We start from the raw sequence: 23725 nt of genomic DNA on the forward strand, positions 1-23725 counted from the left end.
CTAAAGCAGGGAACAAAATAAGGGAAACCATCTGTCCTCCTGAAGCTCTGATCCAGGAGTTGCAAGCAAACATCAAAGCACACAAATATGTGAGGACACAGTGGGTGTTAGAAGGTGATGAGTGGAGGGATGGGGGTTTCGGTTTTAGATGGAGGTCAGGGAGGCCTCACTATGATACATGAAGGAGGTAAAGAAATGAGCCACATGGATATCTGGGGGGAGAGTGCTCCCAACACAGAGGACACAGACATACAGACTGCTCTCCCAGGTTGGGTCTTCAGCCTGAGTGCAGTCTGGGTCTTCAGACCTGCCCTGGCAGCTGAGGGTGATGCCCACACATTGTCCACTGTCCGCAGACCCCACTCCACCCTGAGTCACTGCCTGGTCCCCACAGCATGGAGTCCCCGAGTCCGGGTCACACTGGGTTTGTTAGGTCTAAGGCTTGCCCTGGCTAGCTTCAGAATGCCCCTTGCTTTCAGCCTCCTTCCTGTCCCAGGAAAGGGAGCAGGCATTTCAGCCGCTGAGTTCTCTTTTCCAGGAACTGGCTGTTCAGCTGAATCTCCCTCTACTGGTTGGAAAGCCCTGTTCCCAGTAGAGAAACTGCAGACATCAATAAGGCAGTAAGAAATGCTGTAGCTAGTAGACAGTCCCTGTAATCAGACATATAGACAGGTTCGTTGCTGGACAAGGTGGGTCCCAAGCCAATGGCTCTCATGTTTTTTATTCTGTACAAGTTTTTACTCTGTTGACTTAAGCTTCCCTCTTACAAGCTTTTCTGAGCTTGCTCTCTCCCTTGCATAACTTCAGCTGCCCTATTCCTATCTCTCCTTCCATCCACTTCTTTGATCAGGCAAATCCAACTTCCAGTAGCCTCTGACAGGGGAAGAACCCTGGGCTGAGAGTCAAGAGACCAAGCTCTAGACCAGTGCTGTCTGATAGAAATTTCTGCAATGGAATGCTCTGTATCTGCACTGTCCAAAATGGTAGGCACTAGCCACATGCAGCTGTTCAGCACTTTAACTGTGGTTAGTGCAACTGTGGAACCAAATTCTTAATTTTAAAAACTGTAATTAATTTAAGTGGTCACATGTGGCTCATGGCTGTTTTAATGGGCGATACAGCTCCAGATCCAGCTCTGAATATGTTAAGCTGTGAGATCTTGAACATGTTTCCTGTCCTCTCTGGGAAGATGAGGGATGCAATTCGGGAATCTGGAAGGAGGTTGTCTGGAATAGAGACTCAGGTCTGGGGTGAGCTACATCTGGAGTAGATTCTGTTTCTGCCAAATGCCAGCTGTGTGATCTTGGGCAAGTCACTTAACCTCTCTGTGCTTCAGTGTCCCCACTTGTAAATAACAATCGCCTCACAGGCTTAAATGAAATACAATGAATCTGTAAGTGCCTTACTCCCAGTAGGCTCTTGACAAATTGTAGAAGTAGTTTTAGCGGATCTTACAGGAACCCATGTTTCCCTCCTGCCTCTTTGGACAACTCTGATAATAAATTATTATGGAGTGAGTGTCTTACTATAGTCCTGAGCCTTTATTGTGCATTTTATTCAAATTCCTCAATGACCTGAGAGGTAAGTACTATTACTATTTCCATTTAAGAGATGTGGACAGTGAGACACAGAGAGGTTAAGTCATCTGTTTAAGAACACAGCCAATAGGGTAGGACAAAAAAAAGTGGTGGGGTTTAAATGCAGGTCTATTTGGATTTAAAATCTATGTAGTTTTCACCTCTCGAATTAAATAAGTATTTTGTAGACAACAAAGGACTGTACAAATTTGATTTTCAGTATCACTATGTTACAACTAATGGTGATGGTGACTCTGGGCAGAAGGGAAGATAGTTTTGCTGCAGTTGAGCTGTCAATGGAAGGATCCACCCTGAGAGGGTGTGAGCTCCCTTCACTGTCATCCAAGGGAGACAGGACTGGGGTCTGAGGCATGGTCCCCAGATGGGAGACAGGGTTAGCACCATGAATCCCAAATGTGGTTGGACATCAGAATCACCTCGGGAGCTCATGACGAAATAGATTTGCAGATTCCAGCTGAGGTTCCTAATTGAGTCATCAGGGTTGGAGCTAAGGATCCTGGTTCCAGATGGAAGAGCATGGGTGAAGCAAGTTAAGAATCACTGGACTAGTGAAATGCTGCAGACCCTCTTTACCTAGGAACACCGGATCCTGGAAGCCACGGGAGCTAACAAAGGAACCGAGGACATGCCCTCAAGAAGCATATGATCATTTACGTATAACGAAACCTTGCTCTGTGCCAAGCATTACACCCATGGTCCCATAAGTCTCTTCCTTCTCCCCTCCCCAAGTTCCCTGTCTCCTTCTTCCCTTTTCCAGCTCCAGCATCCCCTCCTCCAGGAAGCCTCTCCTGACTCCCAGAACTAGGGACCCCTCTTTGGGCTTCCCCAGAGACCAGATTTTCATTTGCGGACATCTGCGTCCGCATCCACCCCCGCTACTCCAGGCTGTGATGGGGCTCGTGGTGGTTCACTCAAGTTCGTGTGCCCAGCACCTCGGCCCAGCGTAGATGCTCACCAAACATTTGCAGAGAGGGACTTGCTCTGCTCCACGAAGGATGGGCAGAGGGGGCAGCGAGGAAAGTAACCACTGCAGGAAGGAAGTAATCCAGGTCACCAGGTTCGGAGGAAACAGGACCTACAAATTCTCCCTGCCACTGTTCAGAAGCAGCCTGGGCTATTTATAGCTCACAAGCCTTCTGCTTCTTGCATTTAAATGCCGGGCCAGGCATGGAATGAAATCCTGGGTAGGTCTGTCAGTTTTTAAATTCTTTTTTTTTTTTTTTTTTTTTTTTTTTTTTTTACAAGAACAGGAGCAGAAAGCGAGGACAAAAATGAAATGTGGCCATTAGGGTGAGCTGCCTGGTGCTGTCCCTGGTCCTGCCTTGGCAAGTCTGTGGTCTACAGACAAATTACACACAGTTCTAGACCTGATCCTAGAAATCAGAGTGTTCCTGTGGAGACCAGCCTGTGAAGGTCCTTTTAAGGTGATTTTTAAATAGTGACTTCAGTTTACAAAACAGTATCACAGCATGACCCTGCCTTGGTTTAAACACGCATTCCTGTGCATGCACAAACACACACACATCTATATATATATATACATATACACACAACTGGAGAGAAATAGCAATGATGGTTAAACATTCTGCTCTTGGATTATAGAATTAGAGTCGTTTTTATTTTCTTTCTGTGTGCTTTCTCTGCATTCTCCGAAAATTTGAGTACACAGAGCATAGACTGAGGATGTTAGACTCAAGGAAATCGGCTCGGCCACTTGCTAGCTGTGTGACCTTGGTAGAGGTCCTTAATTTCCTCATCTGTAAAATGGTAACAGCAGCAGGACCTTCCTCAGAGGTTTGTTCTGAGGACTATACAAAGTAACATGCATGAAATCTTAGCACGCCACCGGGAACATGGCGTGTACTCAGAAAATGCAAGCTAGAATAACTGTACAAGTGTTGCTAACTTATGAAAGCACAAGATTGTTTTAAGAAACTAAAATGATAAATGTTGACTCTCCCACTCCCAGCAAAGAAGCTCATGAAGGACTAGACAGACTATAGCCTAGGGGGCTCAGAGCCTTGGTTCCAAACCCAACTCAGCCAAAAATGCACCAAAGGATCCTTCCTTCCCCTTTCAATCTTGTTTTCTGACTTTGAAAAGGACCATGGTAGTGAGTGGACAGTAAGTAGCACTCCTGTAAGCAGGGGCCCAAGAGGCCTGAAGATGATGACACAGCTCTGATCTCCAAGGGCCAGGTCCAGGGCACAGCACCAGAGCCTTTCCCAACCCTCCTTCCTTGGCCCCACCTCCTCCCCACACCCATTTCTTAATGCGCCTACCCAAAAGGCACAAATAAACCTCAGGACACTCCTCCCTGACCACCCAGGACCCCCAGTGACCTGCAGCATCTTCTCCCTGTCCAGCCTGGTAAACAGCTTCTCACCCTTCAAGGCTGTACTCAGCACCCCCTGCTCAATGGGGTCACCCACTTATCTGGTCTGCTTGTCTCTTCTCCTTGGCTGAGGAAGGCCTGTTCTATTCCACACCCACCTTCAGCACCCAGCACACTGGAGTACGGGGGCAGTAAACATGCTGACTGCATAAAGAACACTTTTCAAAATGAGAAAGTGGAGCGCAGAGACGTGGTCAGGCCAATAGATTCACAAGCCAGGCAGACCTGCACTTGACCTTACTGCTGAATGACCCTGGACCAAAGGCAAGCCTATCTTCTCTGAGCTTCGGTTTCCTCGTCTGCACAATGGGCATAAGAAGCGTATCCATATTATATTCTGATATTCTGTCATATCCTGATTATTCAATAGGATAATCCAGGTAAAGTGCTCAGCAGATCTGGCATGTAAGAAACACAAAATGAGCATTTGCTATCATGATAAGGATGACTACTTAAAATGTAAAATGACTTAATGATTATCTCGGGATCCCAGGGTGTCAGTACTTTCCCTTCCAGTCTTGCCCAGGGCTTCTCTCAGGTTCAAGTCCAAGGTGCCCTGTGGACTACTGGACAGGCTGCTTACCTGCACAGATACCAAATTGAGGTGGGTGGAGATACAGCCTCTTTCCACTGGCCACGCAGTACACTCCACTGGTGCCAGAGGAGGGGAAGCCTTTCTCTAATTCGCCCCCCTACAGGAGGTACCATTTTAAACTCAATCACCTGGGTAGGGATGAGAAGTATTTTTCTCTACCTGGCACAAACGTGCCATACAAGCCACGTGTGTGCGCTGGGGCCCACATGTGGGACCACAATGGGAAGGGCACCCCTGGGTGGCTCCCACTCTCAGTTCTAAGGACAATGCATATCCCCCATCCAATACGATGGGGCCCAGGGCAAGAGTACATTGGAGGCCCTCATACTTACTCTAAATATTTAAAAGTTATAAATCAGGCTATTAAATAAAGCATGTTCTGTCCTTCCACTCTGACAAATGTGCCTTCATAATGACCTTGAAGGCCAGGACAGGTTCAAATTTAGAATCCTCAGAGTTCCATGGCTGAATATGGAGTGAGGAGCTGAATATAGGCCCTCAGCTGCAGCCCCTCCTTCCCTTCATCCCCACCTACCCCACCTTCCCCCTAATCCATCAAGGGGCCCACTCTGCACATCTGTGCTCTAATCCCACCTCCACAAACAGCCATTTCGGGGCCAGCTATCAGAACACCAGTGATGAAGGATGGACCTAGGGAAAGGGTCTGTCCAGACCCTGGATGTTGACTCAGGGCCATCTGGATGGGGAATTCCAGGGTCCAACACACCCGGAAGATGGCCCAGAAAGAGGGGTCCAGATGGACATGTCCCTTTTGCCGCACAGATTCCTCATCCAGTGACGAGGGCTGGAGATCAGCCCAATAATGCTGGTAACCCCAGATCAGGGCCCTTCTTGCCAGGTGTAAAGGCAGAAATGACACAGCCCATGGTTCCAGCAGCAGCCAGGTCCACCACTCACCAAACACGTCATGAGAAAACTCATCAGAACCTGACATGAGGCAATTCTCTGAAGGATTGTGGTCCAATTTTTTACCACATCCTTTCACAAATCAGCAGATTCACCAACCACTGAGGGGTGAGGTGGGCATGAGGTTTCTCTTACCTTTCTTTCCTAGCAAGGTCCAGATTTGGGGTTGAAATTTACTGGGAAGTCCAGGGCAGCCACACGTCTAGTCCTACTCTGAGCCTTTCCTGGGGCTGGAGACATACAGACCTCTCTCAATTCTTGCCAGGGCTTGGGTTGCGGACAACCCTTCAAACCCAACCTTTAACTAAAGACTGGTTTTCCTTTACTTTTTTTATATTAATTTTTTTTTTTTTTTTTTTTTTTTTAGGATGTAGACATTCACCTCTGGAGAGAAATTATGGGTTTCAAGAGTTCGTGACAAAGAGCTTCATTCCAGAAATGTAAAGCCGGCATTTTAAATTTGGTTCTTATTCACTGCTGGGAAGTATTAGAATGAAGATTACAAATTTAATAATGTAACACGACAGGAACTGGCCCGGCCTCATCTCCAGGAGAGTAATTTGTTCCTGCCTTCCGACTGGCACTTCCCAGCCTCCCAGCATCACCAGACCAGACTGGTGACACACTCCTGACTTCCTTGTCTTGTGCTCTGGCCTAGACACCAGAAGGTCATCACTGCCAGGGTCTGAGGAGTCAACGCTGGAATGGTCTAACCCATCTGGGGAGAGTCACTATAGCCAAAGGGAGCCATCCCTGGGCCCCTTGGCTCCATTCTTCTCATCTGCAGCCACAGCAGTCTTTGCAAAGCCCAGATCTGAGTCTGTCACTTCCCTGCTAAAAACCCAACAGGGGTTCTACAGTCCTTAAGCTCAAATCCAAGATTCTTGACTTGAAAGACCTAGCATGACCCAGTCCTGCTACTTCACTAACTACACGCTCCTTTCCCTGGGCTTTCAAAACACCATGTGCCTTTCCAACCCCAGGGCCTTTGCATAGCTGCTAATAACAACAAGAGCTAATACTTATAGAGCATTGTGTGCCAGGCACCATGCTAAGGGCCTGGCAGGTGTCCTCTCATTAATTCTCATCCCTACTCTGTGCGGTAGGTGGTAGAGCCAAGTGGGTTAGCTCAGACCTTGGAGTCAGACCTCTGGGTTTGAATCCTGCTGCTGACTCTTACTAATCGTGTGACCCTGAGCAACATACTTACCCTCTCCATGCCTGGTTCCTCATCCATAAAACAGGGATGTGCTAGTACCCACCTCACGGGGTAGTTGTGAGACTCTAATGAGTTAAGGGAGGTAAAGCATGAGAATTTGATGGGCACCAAGGGTTAATCATCATTGTCCTCATCTTACAGAGAGAGAGACAAGCAGGATTGATTGAACAACATGGTAAGACCACACCATACAACTTCCAATGGGAGTGTGGTCTCCAGACTCTGAAGACTTCAATTTTTGCCATGACATGGCGATTGTAGAAAATTTGGAAAATACCAAAAAAGTGCAAACTAGGAAGCAAAAACTACCCATAATTCTGAGCTGCAGAAGCAATTATGGTTAATATTTCCATCCGTGTGTATGTGTATATGTGTGCATACGCAAGACAGAGAGAGAATGAAAGACAGGCGGAGGAGGGAGAGAGACAGATGAGGGAAGGGGGAGACAGTTACACAATTGAGAGAATCTGGGATTTGACCCCGTACTCACATGATGGACTCCCAAGTCCGTGCTCTCAGCATTACAGCATTGTATCTCACTCCCCTCTGCTCCCCCTCTTCACGTGGCCAACTCCACTCATCCTGTAAGTCTCAGCTTAGCTGCCTCCTCCCCTCCTACCGCCCAGGTCAGTTCTTTCAGCCCCAGCCTCTCCCGGCACCCTGCGCTCATCCTGCATGGCACTTAGCACAGTAGTGATCAAATTATTAGTTGTTTCTTTGAGCTGTCGAATGTCTAACCCTCTCCCACCAGACTGTAAACTCCATGAGGGCAAAGACTGGGCTTGTCCTGGGTCACCAGCACCTAGGGCAGGATCTGGCCATCAGCAACTACCGGAGAAGGGAGAAATGGAGGGGAGAGGCAGGGAAGGAGGGGAGAGGCAGGGAAGGAGGGGAGGACTGGGGTTCAGCTTCACCTTTTGCAAATCAGTGGGTGGGATGCAGCCAAGAATCACACAGTCCCTGACCTGGAGCAACTTGTGGTGTGGCAGTGGAACAGTGAGATCAGTTAGACTTTGCAACTGCTGGAGAGAGAGGAGGTCAGAGTCCCTTGCGAATGCCCAGGAGGAGGGACCAACCCTACCTGAGAGAAGAGAGGTGTGCTTCCTGGAAGAAGTGGTGTCAGAGCCCGAAGAAGGCAAGGGAGGGCATCCCAGGGAATCACCCAAGCAAAGACATGGGAGATAGAGGCTTCCAAGAGTGGAGGAGCTGATTTTTGCCTGGAAGTAACAACTGGCTGAAAAGGCTAGAAATACGAAGTTAAATAATCTGACCCTACCCACAGCTCATTTCTTGTCCATCCTGCCACTTTCTCTCCAGTACACTCTCCAAACTGTCAGGCCCCTGAGTTGGCAAGAGCCATCCCCTGCCCCCATATCCCTCCTCTTTACCATTTCAGTGACCACTGATTTCCCGTGGCCAGCACACTTTTTCTTGTCCCAAGGACAACAAACAACTCTCCACCCCTCAACCAGTGACTGATGGGAGATGGGGAGTATAAACACCCCAGCTCCCGCAATCCTGGGTGGAATGACGGAGGTGCATGTTTTATTCCAGGAGTCTGCAAACTAGGGCCCATGGACTAAATCCAGCTCACTGCCTATTTTTGTAAACAAAGTTTTATTAAAACACAGCCCCACTCATCCATTCATATATTGCCCATGGCTGCACCGGCACGCCAACTGTGTAACTGAGCAGTTGCAACAGTGACCTTCTGATTTATAACAATGAAAACATCCAGGGTCTGGCCCCTTAGAGAAGTTTGCTGAGCCCTGTTCTACACAGTCTCCCAGAGCCCCCAGCAAGACTTAACTTACTTGCCCTCCACCAGGGGTCACTTGGAGGACAGCACTGTTTCCCTGACTGACTTTCTCACTCCCTCCTGGAGCTTCATCCATCACCTTCGTGAACCCTATGAACCACATATAACCACTATTTGACTGTTTTGACTCCTAAAAATGGCAGTTTCCTATGGTTCAACCTAATTCTTGTATTCAAATCCTTGTCTTGTAGGGAACCCAAGCTAGGACAGCAAGACAAGTGTCACTGCACCCGTTCCACAGAGAGGCCCTGGTCTGACACTGTTCCCTGCACACACTCTGCAGAGATCAGCTCTGGTTTTGGACTCTCCACCCTCATCCCAATCAAAGCCCTGCCAGGTCCTTGCTATATGCAGCATCATTAGAACACCTGCCAGGCCACCTGAGGCTTACAGCCGTGGAGTCAATCATCCAAAGAGGAAAGCAAGGCTCAAGAGAATGACTTGCCCAGGGTCACTCAAATGGGCAGAAATAGGGGCTCAAGTTCTGGTTTTCTTACGACACACTCAGGGTTCATTCCATGACAAATCAGCTACCCCTTAACCTTTCACCACAAGCAGCCTGTCAGGGCCCCTGCCCACCTCTCTGGAAACAAGGCCAGTTTTCCATGAGGATCAGATGAGATCAGATAGGCACCCATGTTCTGTCATACCCAAAGGGCTTTACGTTTGCAAGGTGCAAAACAGAAAACCAAGATAGATATTTTTCAAAGAGGTAACTGGAAAGAAGCCCACTAGGAAACACAGAGTATCATGAAAAGAATTAAAATGCAGCACAGAATGTTGGCAAGACCATACGTGTTGGAGGCAGGCCTGAGTTTGAAGCCCTGTCCTACCCTTCACTAGCTTGACCTTGGCCAAGAGTCCATCTGAATACTCGATTCCTCCAGCCCCACCCAATGTGGTGATCATGCACACTTCATGGGACTATGGAGAGGGCGACCTGTAATGAACAGGGTGGACACTGTTCAGCACAGAGCTGGCCACACCTGCTCTCCCCACTCTGTTGCCAGAAGCTCCCAGATAGCAGGTGGGTGGACCCAGCCCAGCCAGATCCCCCAAGCAGGATGCCCATCCCACAGCTGCTGCGAGTATCTGCGGTTCCAGCTGACAGCTGCTCCTTCCTTGGAGAACTGCCCTTAGCTGATGGGAGCTGCCTTGCCCCAAAAGTAGGTCCTTGCCCCCACCTGGGGGATTGTCCGCAGTCCATGACGGACTGATACGGGAGTACAGAAGGCCGGTTACCTCTGTGATGCCTTCTGCCCTCTAGAGCCTCCCAGGGGTCAGGCTGAGGCTAGCGTGAGGCTGAGTGCCCATCGTTACCTGCTGCTTCTGTTCCTGCTCATCCTGCATTCTGGCCTTACCTGAGAGCACTTGCACAGCATATCACCTACACAAGAATCCACATCTCAGGCTAAGGCAGTGGGAACAGGAGAGAATTCTCCCATCTTCTGCATTCTTTTCAAGTTAAACATCGCTGGGAGGAGTCAAAGAACACTATAACATGTTAATTTCTCCCTCCCTTTTGGCACCCACTTGAGTCCCATCAGGGTCAGGCTTCCCAGTTTGGGAGTCTCTCTCCTAGGACTCAGCACACCCAAGAGAAGCTAGGCAGAAGTGGTGGCAGCTTCCAGCCAGATGGCTCGGGGGTGGGTTGGCCGGGGTCTGGGTGGGCTACAGAGGCACCTGGTCTGCTCTTGGTGTTGAGCCCAGGCAGATGAGAGATGTTTCTCAAGACATTTGTTGAGGAACTAATTAATTTCCATTACAGGCCCCAATTAGTGACACATCCTCCCATCCACTTCCAAAGCAACTCCAAGTAGCATTTCCCAGGGACACAGAGTGCTGGAAATGCAAGGTATGGACTTGAAGACTCAGGTGCCGATAGGGTCCAGAGTGGCCCCTTGGGCCACCTGGGAGAGGAAGAGGCCCTGGCTGGGAGTTCAGAAACATCAGTTCTATTCCTGGTTTTGCCAGAGATCTGCTGTGAGGCTTTGGGCAAAACATGCAATCCTTCTCTGGGCCTCAGCTAAGATGAGGAGAGGATTTCACAAAGAATTCTGGCCAAAAGACTCTAAGACAGTAATAGCTAACACTCCTGACACACTTTTACTGTGCACAGGGACTCTATAAGTACTTCACAAATATTTACTCATTTAATCCCCATTACACCTTCAAGGCAGGAAAGGGCTGTTATTAGCCCATTTTAGAGTTGAGGAAGCTGAGGCTCAGAGAAGTTAAGTAACTTGCTCAACGTCACACAGCCAGTAAGCGGCAAAGCCAGGATTCAAACCCAGGCCAACTAGCTGTGGAGTTTGTATAACCACCACTACGCTATACCACCCAGCATAATTTTTTTCTTTGTTCTTTTTTTTTTTTTTTTTTTTTTTGCCTAGTATAATCTGATTACTCTTGAATCCTCACAGGGCTGGGTACCACCATACACATTTAATAAGAAATTGTTAGCTGAAAAATAAAGGAAAAACTGGTAGCCTAAACAACCGTGATGATGGTTTGTAGGAGTGGGACTAGGTGGCCGAGGCGTTAGGAAGACCGATGTTTCCTTGGGTGTCCTTTGGTACCGTTTGGCTTTTCACCATGTAACATGTCATTATCAGTAACAGCAGCATAAAGGGTTGTCAGGGCCGGAAATAGTGTTTACCCTGGGGAGGGGACAGGAGAGCCAGAAGATGGAGGTGCCGGGGGCCCTTTTAATTGGATATTTTTCATGCTTCTAAAATTTGTACCATCTGCATATATTACTTAATTCAAATAATATTTATTCTTTTTAAAAGTATTGAATGACCAATTAGCCAAGGATCAGCGAAGACAGAAACTTGGGCAGGAGGGGATGCCATGGGGATGAAGATGACCATAGAGGCACAGAACAGGGGAGGAATCCAAAGGAGGAGATGAGGGGCCTGAACAAGTGTCCTCTGTTTTCTGGGAGACTCTGGCTGTACCTAAACCAAGCCCGCTAGACCCTTGCTCTACAAATAAGGATTCCGAGGCCCAAAAGACAGAGGGAAGCAGCTGTAGGAGATGCTGAGCTTCAGTGGCTGAACGGAGATCTCTTCTCTTGACTCCTAACGCAGCATCTCAGGCCCCCTGGGGGCACACAGTAAACACCAGCAGTCCAGACCAGAGCCAGGAGTCCCAACCGCAGGCAACACACTCCTACCATCCCGCCCTCCTGCGCCCAGGAAGTCTACAATAGCAGGAAATGCAGGGCTTCCATGTCCTGGATGCTTCTACCTAGTATGAGCATTATCTCTTAATTCTCACAAGGTGGGAGTTATCCACTCCATTTTACAAAGGAAGAGACTGAGGCCCAGAACAGTAACACATCACGATCAAAAGACACAGCTACTACGTGGCAGAGACTCAAAACCAAGCTCAAGAGCCTCCAAAGTCCGTGCTCTTTTGCTACCCCGAGCCACCCGGAGCCACCCCTCTTGGAGTATTTCCCATCAGTTTAGGACAAGTTCCACTTGGAAAGTATTTGTAAATACCTTTGTCTTCAGACTCTTTAGTTTTATGGGACTGGATGGGAATCTTATCACATCATGTTTGTTCCCTGTGCCTCCAATCTGAGCAAAATCTCAACCTTCCCTAGAAAATTGCCAGCAACCCCTTTCTTACAAACATCTAAATTAACTGTCTCAGTAAAATCCCTTGGTAACATTTCCCAGCATTTTGCCCCTTTATACCGATGGTTCCTTTGATTTACTTCTTCCCAGCAGAGACCCGTCCTCAAATGAACCTCCTGGTTTTAACACAGAGCCCTGCCTTTTCCCAGTGCAAGAAAGGGACTGTGTCCTCCTGTTCCATCTGGTAAAAGGTGCTAGACCTGAGCCCCTCAAAATCCCCAGAGCTCTCTGAGGTCAATATCTCACAAAAAGATACTATAGTCTGATGTGTTATTCATGTCGACTCATTTATCATTTTCCAAAAGGACTGATGGGGTCTTTCACATTAAGCCTGGTGCAAAGCAGGGCAGCAGCTGAGGCTCAGATGATCTGAGACCATGTGATGGGAACAGGAGCGCCTGAAGGCTATACTTGGGTACTGAATTTAGTATCCAATGTCCCAAGTATTTAAGACACAGGTATCCGGGAGACATCCCAGGTTGAGAAGAACCCTTCGTTTCTCTCCAGCTTTTTTCTCTAGCCCAGTGGTTCTCAAGGTCGGGTCCCTGAACCAGTATCAGCATCACCTGGAACTTGTTAGAAATGAGATTTTTCAGGTCCTGTCTCAGAATGAATGAGAAACTCTAGGGTGGGGCCCTGCAGTCTATGTTTTAACAAGCCCCTTCGATGATTCTGACCCATTAAAACCAACGAAAACGAGCACAACTGCAGCAGGAACCACTAACTGAGCATCTATTATGTGCCCGGTATTAACCCCACAATCTCGTGAGTCCTTGTAACTGAGGAAAACTTAGTTCCACATGCCTGGCTCTGGGGTAGGTGTGTTTTGTGCATTATGTCAATTTATTCCTCACAACAACCCTTTGAAGAACTTACTATTATTATGCCCCCATTTTAGAGATGAGAAAGTAGAGCCCCAGGGAATTGAAGCCACTTGCCCAAGGTCACAAAATCTAGAAGCGGCAGAGGCAGGATAAAAATTCAGGTGCGTCAGATTCCGAAGCCATGTTCTTTCTATCCCACCTCAGAAGCTCCCCAGAGTTTCACAGCTATGTCACCCCATCACCCAGACAAGCTATACAGCCAGGTTAGGTGAGAGTTGAGGAGGGGAGAGGGGCAGGCATGGAGAGCAGAAAAAGCCCTTTGCATACTCCGTAGTACCTTCCAGCTACAATATGAAAGGAAGCCATGTGATGCACTTAAAGGCAAAGCCATGAGTGTCTGAAAAACAAAAAAGACAAAGATTTGGGAAGCATGAGTTCTTGGCCTCTCTCTGACTTTACCCTGCGGGGGACCTTTTCTCTTCCCACTCTGAACTTCACTTTCTCCACCTGCTATTCCTTATCACTGTCTACAAGGCTGAGTGATCTGCCCCCAGCTTACTTCTCTGACCTTGTCTACCCTCACACACTCTAATCATGCTGGTCTGCTTTCTGCTTCCTAAACACCCAAACTCATGCTGACTTCAGGGCCTTTGCACCAGCTGTTTCCTCTGCCCCTTGAACCCTCTATCCCCCCTCATATTCCAATTGCTGCTTCTCTTGTCATTTAAGCCTCAACCCGAATGTCACCTCCTCAGTGAGCCTTTCCTGATCTTACTTAATGTTATCTCCTATCCCGTCTACTATTTTCATTCCGCTTAATACAACCTGAAATCATTTATTGCTTAATTTCTTTCCTGTTTATTGTCTGTCTCCTCCAACCCAGAACATAACTCTGTGAGAGCAGAAACTGTGTCTGTCTTATTCCCTGGATATATCCCTAGCACCTAGAAGGCTGTTTGGCACTGAGCAGCTAATTAAGTATTAGCTGAATGAATGATACCAAAGGAAAAAACCCGGACTTAAAGGCCAGAGTCCTGGATCCTTAACATGTGACTTTGACAAGTCATTTTGCCTCAGTGAGCCTCAGTTTCCCCCCTTGTCTAATGAGCAGAATGGACTTGGAATGGTCCCTTTCGAAGGGGCCTTCCAAGACTGTGAGTCTTGGAAAGCTAGGCCTGGAACCTGCCCAGTTGGTCCATCCAGAAGAGACAGTCGGCCAGGGTCCCTACAGCAGCTGCCCCTTCCCCACCCCCACCCATGTCCCTGGCCAGCCACGCAGTCATCTCACTCCCCCGTCGCAGAAACTGTTAATGAAGTGCGCACTGCTAAATGCAGTTACAATTACGGGGGCTAAGAATAAGGCGCTGACATCAGCCTTGTCAGTTTCCGAGTGAATCAGAAGGGGAGGGGTGAGGAAGCAGAAAAGGGGAGGGGGGATGGCGCTCTGGAGCTGTCAAGTGGAAATAGCACAGCGTTAAATATAATCCAGCATTGGCCTACATCGGTCTGGAGAGGCAGGTGATGGCTGGGCCCCCAGGGCCAGGGCAGACAACTGGATTCTTCAAGGAGGCCAGGCAGCCCCGGGATGGGGATCATCCAGGAACTGATGGCCAAGCAGGCACTCCAGCAGGCTGGAGCAGAATATAAAGGGATGGCAGACCCTGCAGGGGCACATCTAACCCTGAACAGGCCCTCATACCCTGGCCTTTGTCAGTGGATGTTTTGATAGCATAAGCACAGCCATCAGAGCTTGCACAGTCCTCTCCCACTTGGAATCTCTTTCAGTCCAAGAGGCAGAGGGTGGCCTCTGGAGTCAAACACACCTGGGTTTGAATTACCACCGTGCAACCCAAGAAAGTCATTAAACCACACCAAGCTGCCTGGCTTTTCCTCATCTGGAAAATGGGTGCATCAGCCACAGTAGTTGCCTCTTCTTGCTTAGGTTGTTATAGGACTCCATGAGACTATGGAAAGCACTAAGCACAGTTGAGCAAGCCTTTCAATCATTTTATCTTTACAACCCCAAGAGATGCTTTTTTAAGATGAGGAAATTGAGGTCCAGGACTTGCCTGAGGCCCTAGAACCAAAGCAGAGTAAAATCAAGCCCCACAGAATAAACTGGATGGGGGAAAGGAGAGAATTCCAGTTGGTCATTCCAGGGGGCTGGGGGTGGGGGTGGGAACTGGAGCTCTGACAGTAAAACTGGGATTGACTGGAAAGGGGTGGGCGGGGCACATAGATTATAGTGGGGGAGATGTTTGCACCCTTCTGAGCACATTCTCCAAAACTGGAGCCTTTCCAACAATTCTTAAAAGAAACGCTGAAGCGATGGTAGTTAAGGCCACAATGAAGAGTTGTTAGAAGAGGCACAGTAAAAGAAATGTCCTGAGATTGGAGAGATTGTCAGCTGACCCACAGTCTGCTCTCCTCCACACCTGCTTCTGGCTCTCGCTCAGCCTTCAGTTAGAAGGGGCTCAGCCTCCAGGATGGAGATGGGTCGGGTGGGAGGCAGAGCATCATTCTCAAAAGGAGACAAGGTGGATTGGCCCCATCTTTCCCTCCCCACTGAACAGAACCAGGTGGGCCTCTGGCAGCTACAAACACCAAGGAAGCTGGAGCCATGAGTCTGGCAGCTTGGGGACAGGGGAGAGGGGTGCTGGAGGGAGATAGCATTTTAGGAAAGAGCTCTAACACCATCAGAGCAGAGCTGCAAGCCAGTAATCTGTGAAATGGGGGAAGGGATAACTCCCCATGAACCTGATTTTTCTGAGCTATTTCTTTCAGGGTAATTTGATTAAGATAAAGTAGTTTCGGTCCACACTCATCCCACTCCACAACTGAACTATGGGAATAATTGGTTGAATTCTTTACTATGCCTCAGTTATCCAAATCTAGAAGAGTTCTGCCCATCTGCCAACACATAAAGGAGATTACAGTGCTTGGTGGTATACCAGGGGAAGGGGAAGAGAGGGGACAGGCCTGCGCTAGGGATGAGGGTGGGAATGGAGGCTTCAAAACCTCCACCTCCCACCTCATGCCCTCAAGGGGCCCGGCTCCTGAAGGATATTTTAAGGCCTCCCCTCCCCATTCCCCCTTACCTACTCAGCCCCAGCCTTCCACCAGGACTAAAGTACTCTGTTCCCACCATCTCAGGGGCGACGGGTAGGACAGCAGAACATTTGGTTTCCCAGAAAAAGCTCAGGTCAAATTTCAAGGACAAAAGTTAGCACTTGGTCTGGGAAATAAAACTCTGCCAAAAGGAGTAAACTGGGGAAGGGAGGGGGGATTCTAGTACAGTCATTCCAGGTGCCTGGGGTCGGGGAGGGATTTGGAGCTCTCATCCCCCCCTACTGTGATCTGTCTGGCAAGACACGGCTATCTCCACCCTACAAACCAGGAGAAGTAACTCAGACAGCCCCCTCCATTTCCCCTCTGTCCAAAAACAAGGGGAGTGGGCATTGGCACTAGTTTGTGGGATGCATCCACCACGCCACCCCACCCACCAGATCTGGCCTGAGCAGAAGGCGGTACCATGAAGGAAGGGCTTTCCAGCCCAGAGACATGGCCTGAACCGCTAGGAGAGGGACGGGTAGCCGGCCGGTGTTGCCATGGCAACTTCCTCCCTGTGCTGGATCGAAGCATCCTATGGGCAAATAGGAGCTGGCTGCTCCAGCTTCTCCGCCCCTCTCCAGGGCGGGTGGGGGAGAACTGGACGCCGAAACCACTTGGTCAGACTCAGGGACACCATTCTCAATTTCAGACCCTGATGTAGCAAATCCCTTCGGCATTTGCTGGAAACTGGAGACACTCTTGCTCCAACAACTGTGCCCCAAGGCAGAGTGGCAGGGCTGGGACTGTAGATGTGATGAAAATTAACTGTTAAGTAGAACAGGGAAATGGGGAACTAGGTGCTCCCCACCCTCTTGCTCCACATGCAATTTCCCCAAATCCCCATCTTTAAATCCCTCCCAAGAAGGAGGGCCCAACTCTGCCTTAATAGCTATAACAATGCGATAAAATTAGCGTATTAAAATTATAAAAGCTAACATTTTGAAAACCAGGCTTCCCCCTCCCAAAACCCATAGATTCTTTTTTACAGTCATGTTTAGAAACAAGTCTTACTTGGTAATAAGATAGATAATAGCTAACAGGTACTGAGAGCCTACCTAGGGCCAGGTACTGTATAAGCCCTTTGCAAGGCGTAAACAGTGTAATAATCAATGCATAGATGCTTGAGTCAGACTGCTCAAGTTCAAATCCTACTGCCCTCATTTCCTGTCTCAGTGACCTTGAGTGAATACTCTCCCTGTGCCTCAGTTTTCCTGCCTGAAAGTGGGGATGTTAAATGTTAATTTTACAAAACTGCTATGCTATGAGGAAAGAAAATAATATTGAAAGTGCCTAGGAGGATACTTAGCAAAAGGAAATTATTTTTTAAATGCTGACCCTCTGCGGTCCATGCTATTATTTTCTTCTTCATACAGATGAGAAAGTAGAGGTCACATGTTTTACTCTTCCCAGCTCCACCCCTCCTAAATTACAAACTCAGTATCAGCAAGACTGAGCAATGAAGAAAACAGAAACAAAAATGTCCCCAAGTGCATGCTTCTCTAAAGCCCCAGCATCTTTGTGAAAGGTGGCAAAAGCAGTGTAAGAAATGAGCTCAGAATGCACGAGAGAAGATGCCCCTTGGGAGGAAGTCTAGGAATCCGCAGTGACCAGCATCCTAAGCCGCAGAGTGGCTAGAAAGGAGTGGAAGGGGCAGCTTCCTTTGCCCACAAAACATCCAAGGCTCCCAGCCCAAGGCAGGAAAGTGCTGTGGCCCAGTTAAGGTGAATGAAAGTCTTTTCCTCATACAGTTTCTCAGGAAACCAGCTGAAGGGTAGCATATAAGCCCCAAAGATGGCTCTGGTTGATTAAAAACAAAATGCATTGGACAGGAGTCAGAAGCAGCAACAAAGGGGAGGCACCTAGATGAGCCAGAGGACCATCAGGGACAATTTTGAGCCATTAGGGACAGAGGGGCATAAAACGGGCCAGGGGAAGGAGTGGAGAAGAAAAAGGCAGAGCAAAGCCAGTTCTGCTGGCCCTCCAACTGAAGCAGTCTCTGTCCAGCATCTGAGAGCTATTCAAACTGCTCTTTGAAATTAGTTCAGTGTGGTGCTGTTTTAAAAGAATAAATCCAAAAGTCTAGATCTTTTTTTTTTTTTAGGAGAAAGTTAATGACTTTGAGATGAACAGGAGAAATTACGCACCAAGACAACATTCCCAACTTCTGATTTTCACCAAACACGCATTAGCTTTCCGGAAATGAAACTTCACTTTCTTTCTCCCCCTCCCAAACTTGAAGCATCCCTTAAGATGAGCAGACAGTGAGCACGGAGATGCCCAAACCAAACTCTGCTACCAGCTGCTCCCTGGGGCCTCCCCACCTAGCAACCATTTTCTACACAGTGAGATTCAACTTTTTAAAAAATTCCCTTTCAGAGAGGGCCAGTGCTTTACTGGAAAGAGAGCCAGACACCTGATTTTAGTTTCGGCTCTGCCTGCCTCACTGGGTGACCTTGGGTTACTTACACACACATACACACACATACACATACACACACAAACACATACAACCCCAGGGCTTCAAACTCACATGTGAATACATTCGCACAAATACACACACACATCCATTTGGGGTCAAAAAGGGGTTGGACAAGTTGATTACTAGGTCTTCCAAGGGAAAAACAACAATTTGGGGGCAGAGGGCATAACTCAAGTGGTAGAGCACATGCTTAGCACGCACAAGGTCCTGGGTTCAATCCCCAGTACCTCTTCTAAAAAAATAAATAAACCTAATTACCTCCTCCCCCCAAAACAAAAAGAATTTAAAAATAATACGATAATAAATTAAATGTTTTTTAAAAAAGAATTTAAAGAAACCCACTGGGGAAAAAAAAAATCAGGTGGACCTTTAAAAATCTCTAACGTTCCATGAAGTTACCTATTCTGACTTAAGTGAAACCAGAGCTAGCCGCCTGCACCAGCAATAATAACCAAGGCATCCGATCCATGACGTGGAGCATGACTTTGGAGAAAAGCCCAACTGTCCCTGCCACGTATGCGCCTACAAAACCATGCTCCTGTCCAGCCTGGCTCTCGAGACGCAAGTGGCCTGCTGAACTTCAGGAGTGTCCTTGAATATCAAGTGAGGGGCTGGGGAGCCAGCTCCACAAGGCTGGTGGGGCTCCCACGCTAGCCTGATTTCCTCTCTCTGATTTTGCTCCAGGGGAGTCCACTGTGTTAGGGAGCCCCTCCATTCCCTCTCACCTTGCCTTGTCCAGATTAATAATACAACCTCCCTCAGCTGCAACGAGGGGAAGGTTAAGCCTCTGAGCCTCAGTTATGTTTTCTGTAAAATGGCTCTGCAGTAACCATCTTTACTCCACCCCTGTCTCCAGGTCAACAGCAAGACAGGTCTGTCAGGGGTCGGACTCACATACCTCATCATTTACTTAGCCAACACAGTCTCTGGAGAACCTTCTGCCTTTCTCCCTATCTCCCTCTAGCTCCTGCAGGAAGATTTGAGTGCCCATCACCCACCACTGCATCCCAATGCTTATCAAATAACTGGTTGACCAGATAAGGATGCCTGCAGGCAGAGTCTAAAGCAGGGCCCATGAACTCCCTAAAACTTGGAAAAAATTTTTTGAATGGTGCATAAGTGTATTTGGGGGAGAGCTTGTCCACATTTTCATCAAGTTCTCAAAAGTGTCCATGAAACCATCTGGCTCCTCCCCATCACACACACCCCTCTCCGGTTTGTCCCCTTATTGAATTAAAATACTCTCAGATTTTCAGCTTACAAAACATTTTTAAAATTTACCCTTGAATCTGAGTCCTGTCATCCCATTTTACAGATGATACGGAGGCTAGGGGTGGCATGACTTGCCCAAGGTCATGGCTAATCAGTAGAGAGTCAAGTCTGGAAATTGATTCCCACTCCCAACCTGGCACTCTTTGGGGAACTCTCACCCAAGCCCTCTAGCTACCCCACCTGTTGGTGGATTTGCTTCCTCATCACAGAATTATAACCGGAGCCCTTCTGCTGCCTCTGCCTGGACCCAGGGCCCCAAAGAGCAGGTTTCCCTACGTTTCCCCGCCCCTTGGGCTCTGGCTGAGGTTAAGCGCAGGCCTGGGAGCCTAAGGTTCAGGCCGCAGGATGGTGGCCGGGTTCAGCCCACCCAGAAGGGCTACTCCAGGCACAAGAGCACCCGTGGTCAGAGACACACTCCGGAGGGCGCGCAGCTGTAGAATCGGCGCCGCTCTACGCCTCCCTCTGGGATCAGCGGGGAGGTACGCTAAGGGAAGGCCGTCACCCGGTCGGTCCCCTCGTGGTCCGTGCTAGTCAGGTAAGAACCAGGAGCCCGGAGCCCCTGCCTTTGGGGGAAGGGGAGGAGAGACAAACCGGGGCACTCAAGGCCTTGGGAGCAGGGCGGGGGTCTTGGGCAGGGAGCCTCTGAATGCAGCCCAGACAAAGATGGAGCGGCAAGGTCTGCGCGCCACCTCAAACGGCGGGGGGCGCGTCGGGGCCCCGGGGGTGAGGCAGCCAAAGCCCCGAGGTTTGAGGAGTGGTCACAGTTACAGGCAGGAAGCTCGGGGAGGGTAGCAGCTCGGATCCAGGCACAAGACAGGGAGCATTCGGTAGACGCAGGTGAGTAGGAAGAGCTAAGTCCAGACGACCTAAAGGGCCCACCTGCGGGAAAGGGGTGAATGCAGATAATCTAGCGGTCCCTGGGGGACGGCAGGAGGCGAGAAGTCCCCGCATCCTAGAGACCTTGAGGTCCCAGGGGTGGGGAAGACGACCCTGGGGGCGCATTCCCGAGCGGGGTTGGGATTGGGGGTGGGGAGGAGAGAGTGGCCACCTCTAAGAGAGCACCGGGTAGGCGAGGGGGCCTCGGGATCTGGCTCCCGGGACGCGCCCCGGGGGTCGGGGGCGGACTGCGCGCTTACCTGCGTCCTCGTCGTCGAAAGAGTTCATGCACGGGAAGTAGATGGCGAGCGCCTCGAAGGAGGCGGACAGGCTGAGGCGGCTCTGCGAGCGCTCCATGCCCGCGCCGGCGCCCGGCGCCTCGGCCGCGGCAGCGGCGGCGGCCGGTTTGGGCAGCTTGGCCGCCCCATTCTTGACGCGGAGTACGGCGCGCGGCGTGGTGGCGGCGGCCCGGAGCCGGGCCGGGGCTCCGTGGCGGGGCTGGCGGGCGCGGCGGGGCCGGCAGGCGGGCGGGCGGGCCGGGAGCTGGCGGCGCGCGGAGCCCCAGGCGCGCTGTGCTCCCGGCGGCGGTGGCGGCAGCGGAGGTGGCGGCGCAGCTCGCTTTGGCCCGCGGCGCCCCCCGCCGGCCGCGCGGGGCGGGCTCCAGCCGCCGCCGCAGCCAATCGGCGCCGCCCGGGGGAGGGGGCGCCGCGCGCGGGGCGTGGGAGCCGGAGAGCGCGGGCGGAGCCCCTCCTCGCCGCCCAGGCCCGCAGGTGTGCGCGCCCCGGGGGAAAAGAGCGCGGGGTTGGGCGCCCTCTGTCCCGGGGCCGAACCCCCACCCTACCCCACCCCCCACCCCCATTCAGCCCCCAGAGTCTCCCCGGCTCCAAGTGTCCAGTCCTTGATGGAGACCGGCCTCCTCCAGGGACACAGACCTGCTCAGAGGAACACACTCAGAGCGACCCTCACTGGAGACCCTCAAATTCGTACGTGAACCCGCAGAGGAGCTCAAACGGGCGCCCGCACTCTGCAAGGTACACCATAGACACTCTCCAACTCTTACACACCCAGAGAGATTAACCCTGACTCACTCACTCACAGAGACACTTAGGGAACCAATCCACGGACCCTCTTAGACTCCAGAAACCCAGGGAACGGCAAAGGTAGGTCCAGCCGCGGACACACACAGAAACATCCAGAGACCTGCAGAGACACTCAGAGCAACAAACAGGGACACCCTTGACCACACAGGGAGACCCTCAGATCCCACAGGAACTCACAAAGAAGTTCAGATGGACACACACACCCTCATGAACCCACACTACTCACAGAATTCACACAGACAGACACATAACCAGTGACACACACTCTCAGATCTGCACACAGAGACACCAATGCCCCTCCTCCCGCCAGTGTTGACCCCAGCAGCACAAATTCACATACACACAGAAATACTATGACCAATAGCGTCACACTCCCACACAGTCACCCTCAGAGAGAGACACTCAAACACACCTCAATGGGCTCACACAGGCTCACACTCAGACACAGCCACACAGACTTAGTCACTCCCAGTGATGGATACATTCTGATGCACAGACACCCTCAGACTTATATAGGGACTCTGAGTGAGCTGCCAGATTCACTCGCTCACCCAGATACTTGCACATATAAACCCCCAGGAACTCAAACACACACACAAGCTTAGACATTTGGAGCCCCCTAGGTGAACACAATCACAATCAAAAGCCCAAACTCCATTCCCTGGCCTTGACCCAAGACCTGAGGGCCCCACCTAGTCAGGCCCAGTTGGCTAACTTGTCACAGCTGTTCCCACATCTGCTTCATGAGGCAGCCTGCTGGGATGGCAGAAGCACAGAATTTGGATCCCATCTGTAGCTCTATCCTTCTATGTGGTTTAAGGTGAAGTCCTTTACATCACCTGCCTGTTTCATCTGTATAAGGTGTATGCGAACCCTCCATTTTGGATGGTTGTGAGGATTAAGTAAGATAATATGCCTTAGTTTTCAATCGCTGTGTAACAAAGAGGCCTAGTTTATCATTTTTTAGGTCAGAGGTCTGAGCAGCCTTGACTGAGTTCTTTGCTTGGGGCCTCACAAGATATTGACCAGACTGGGCTCTTATCTGGAAGCTCTGAAGAAGAATCAGCTTCCAAGCTCATTCAGATTGTTAGCAGTTTTCAGTTCCTCGTGGCTATAGGACTGAGGCCCCTGTTTCCTTTCTGGCCTTTGGTGGGAAGTCACTCTCAGCTCCTAGAAGCGGTTCTCTTGTCCTTGCACATGGTCTCCTCCATCCTCAAGATCATTATCAGGATGTCAAACACCTCTCATCCTTAAAATCTCTCTAACTTCCCTTGTGCTTGCTGGCCTGAGAAAACTCTCTGTGCCAGTGATTTAGTAAAGACTCTAAGAACACAGAGATGAATAAAACAGACCTGGTCTCTGACTTCATGGAGTTTAGAGTCTGGCAACATCAAACAGATAATTATGACAATAATTAGTTAATTACATTATTTAATAGTTTAATTATAATAAGTTTAATTACAATTGTGATGTGACAAGATACGTATATCTTTTTTTTTAATTTTTCAGCGGAGGTACTGGGGATTGAACACAGGACCTCGCACATGCTAAGCATGCACTCTACCACTGAGCTATACTGTCCCCCCAAGATATATATATCTTGACACATATATATCATATATATATCTTATAAATATCACTTACAAGATATATACATATATGTACTTTGTAGTGAATGTGTGTTCATGTGTGTGCACCTGCAAGTGTGTGTGTGTGTGTGAGCATGTGTGTGAAGGTATCTTACCCAGCCTGCAGGGATCTAGGAAAGCTTATTTGGAGAGGTGACATTTAAGCTGAAAATGGCACCTGCTGTGTGCCTGGCACTGTTCTTGGCCCTGGGGATATATATATACACCAGTGAAT

At 49.6% G+C, this 23725-nt stretch overlaps 1 protein-coding gene across 2 annotated transcripts in view; it reads right to left on the reverse strand.

Moving 5' to 3' along the window:
• RIMS4 (regulating synaptic membrane exocytosis 4) overlaps nucleotides 1-21159 on the reverse strand; it is a 55814-nt gene extending 34655 nt beyond the window's left edge. For both annotated transcript variants that reach the window (XM_045519350.2, XM_010958693.3), the window contains exon 1: nucleotides 21023-21159. In XM_045519350.2, the coding sequence (XP_045375306.1) occupies nucleotides 21023-21119 (97 nt within the window). In that variant the 5' untranslated portion in view covers nucleotides 21120-21159. The remainder of the gene's footprint in view (nucleotides 1-21022) is intronic.
• Nucleotides 21160-23725: the final 2566 nt, after the last annotated feature.

Source organism: Camelus bactrianus, chromosome 19 (assembly GCF_048773025.1).
Source record: "Camelus bactrianus isolate YW-2024 breed Bactrian camel chromosome 19, ASM4877302v1, whole genome shotgun sequence".
NCBI lineage: Eukaryota > Metazoa > Chordata > Mammalia > Artiodactyla > Camelidae > Camelus > Camelus bactrianus.